General features: G+C 30.6%; 1 protein-coding gene across 1 annotated transcript in view; it reads right to left on the bottom strand.

The window, feature by feature from the left end:
* Positions 1–317: 317 nt before the first annotated feature.
* The window catches only part of LOC106116889 (uncharacterized), a gene marked incomplete at its 5' end in the record, with an annotated part of 4,828 nt that continues 3,596 nt past the window's right edge, over positions 318–1,549 (bottom strand). Inside the window, 3 exons of the mRNA XM_013310948.1 lie at positions 318–738; positions 989–1,153; positions 1,422–1,546. Of these exons, the coding sequence (XP_013166402.1) occupies positions 579–738; positions 989–1,153; positions 1,422–1,546 (450 nt within the window). The remainder of the gene's footprint in view (positions 739–988; positions 1,154–1,421; positions 1,547–1,549) is intronic.

Below are 1,549 nucleotides of genomic sequence, written 5' to 3'. Positions count from 1 at the left end.
AATTATGCTATTATTAAAAATATGAACAATTTTTTGATACTTAGAATACGTTTTTCGTTGTATCATTATTGCGTTACGTATAATATTACGTAGTCAAAAAATTGACAAGTTATTGAGTAATTGCTTAAAAAAAATTATTAAAATTTGAGCATTAAATTAATATTTAAATCCATTAAAGCATTTAAATGGAGCAATTGTTTACGTATTTTATTAATTAAGAAATTTTTTAGCAAATAATCATAAAATTGGATCTGGAAATAACCAGAGAAATAATTGAAAATTAAACATAACTAAAAAATACATATTATTTACGTTGTTCAAAAAATGTCTAATTTCATTAATTAAATTGCATAAAACTAATATATGTACTGAATTTTGCATTTTTCATGCTAATCGCGTGCACACAATTCCTGGACATAATCATGTTCAAGCTATTAGTTAAAATTAAAAATAATTAAAATAGAAAAAAAATGGCAGTGACACGTAGTTAGACTTAAATGGCGTTTGCATTTGGCGTTGCTTTTTCTTCAACACTGTAAAGTGGTCCATAAAAATATGAAACCTCCTTGGATGAGATGCTACGTGTTTGCGTGCATTAAATTCATGATATGAATGTGTCCGGGATGATCAACTGTTACAAAACAAGAAAACTTCTCGTCACAACAAAGTTTCTTCGCATTCACACCGGATAATTTTATGCAAGCCAAAATTTCTTTCTTCTTTGAACCTTCTTTGCAACTAAAAAAAAAATAATACAAAGTAAAATTAAAAATGTAGGAAAAGATAAATGACTACATAATTATAGGTTATTACAACTTAAAAATGATTTAAGCCACATTTTGGACAGTGAATCATTATCTAATACCCAATATAGTTTATTTTAGTTTGGTATTGCTCATATCATTATAATTTAGATTATTGTCCCAATATAGTTATTATATAGCAACACCAAACTAAAATAAATTCATTAACATTTTCAAATACTTACGTTTTCCCTTTCCAAAAGCATTTCCAGCACTCCTGCGCATTCATCAATCCGGAGCCAAAGAAGAAGTTATTGTGTGCACTTTCAATATGCAAGTTGTCCATCGCTGTGGTAAGATTCACCGTGTCTACTGGACTTGCGATAGGCGTTACTGCATTCCAGCGATTCCTAAACCATAAAAATAATAAAATCTTACTGCCGTAGGAAAAGTTACTTACTGGTGATTTAAATATTTGCTTAGTGGAGATTTTCCATAATGAATTTTCATTAACTTGTTCAATGACCCGTTAATATTTTACCATTAATTTTTTTTATCAAAAATCTTTATTGTTCCACAAACTAAATTAATTTGAAAAGTGAAATCTGCTCTGAGAGTTCGAGAAAGTGCAAGCAAAAATATTTACATTACAGTTTCATGTCAAAACTTAGGACATACCTCCAAAAGTTTTTATTAATCCTGGTCTTCATGATATATGTAATGTTCCACCAGACGATCTCCGCTGCCATGGTGACGAGCACGAGGGGCGGGGCGTCGTCGTCAGTGGGCGGGGCGTGGGCGATGGG

This window comes from Papilio xuthus, unplaced genomic scaffold, assembly GCF_000836235.2.
Source record: "Papilio xuthus unplaced genomic scaffold, Pxut_1.1 DF827692.1, whole genome shotgun sequence".
In the NCBI taxonomy this organism is placed as follows: Eukaryota; Metazoa; Arthropoda; class Insecta; order Lepidoptera; family Papilionidae; genus Papilio; species Papilio xuthus.
Note: the sequence above shows the minus strand (reverse complement) of the source record. Positions and strands in the feature narration are given on the sequence as shown.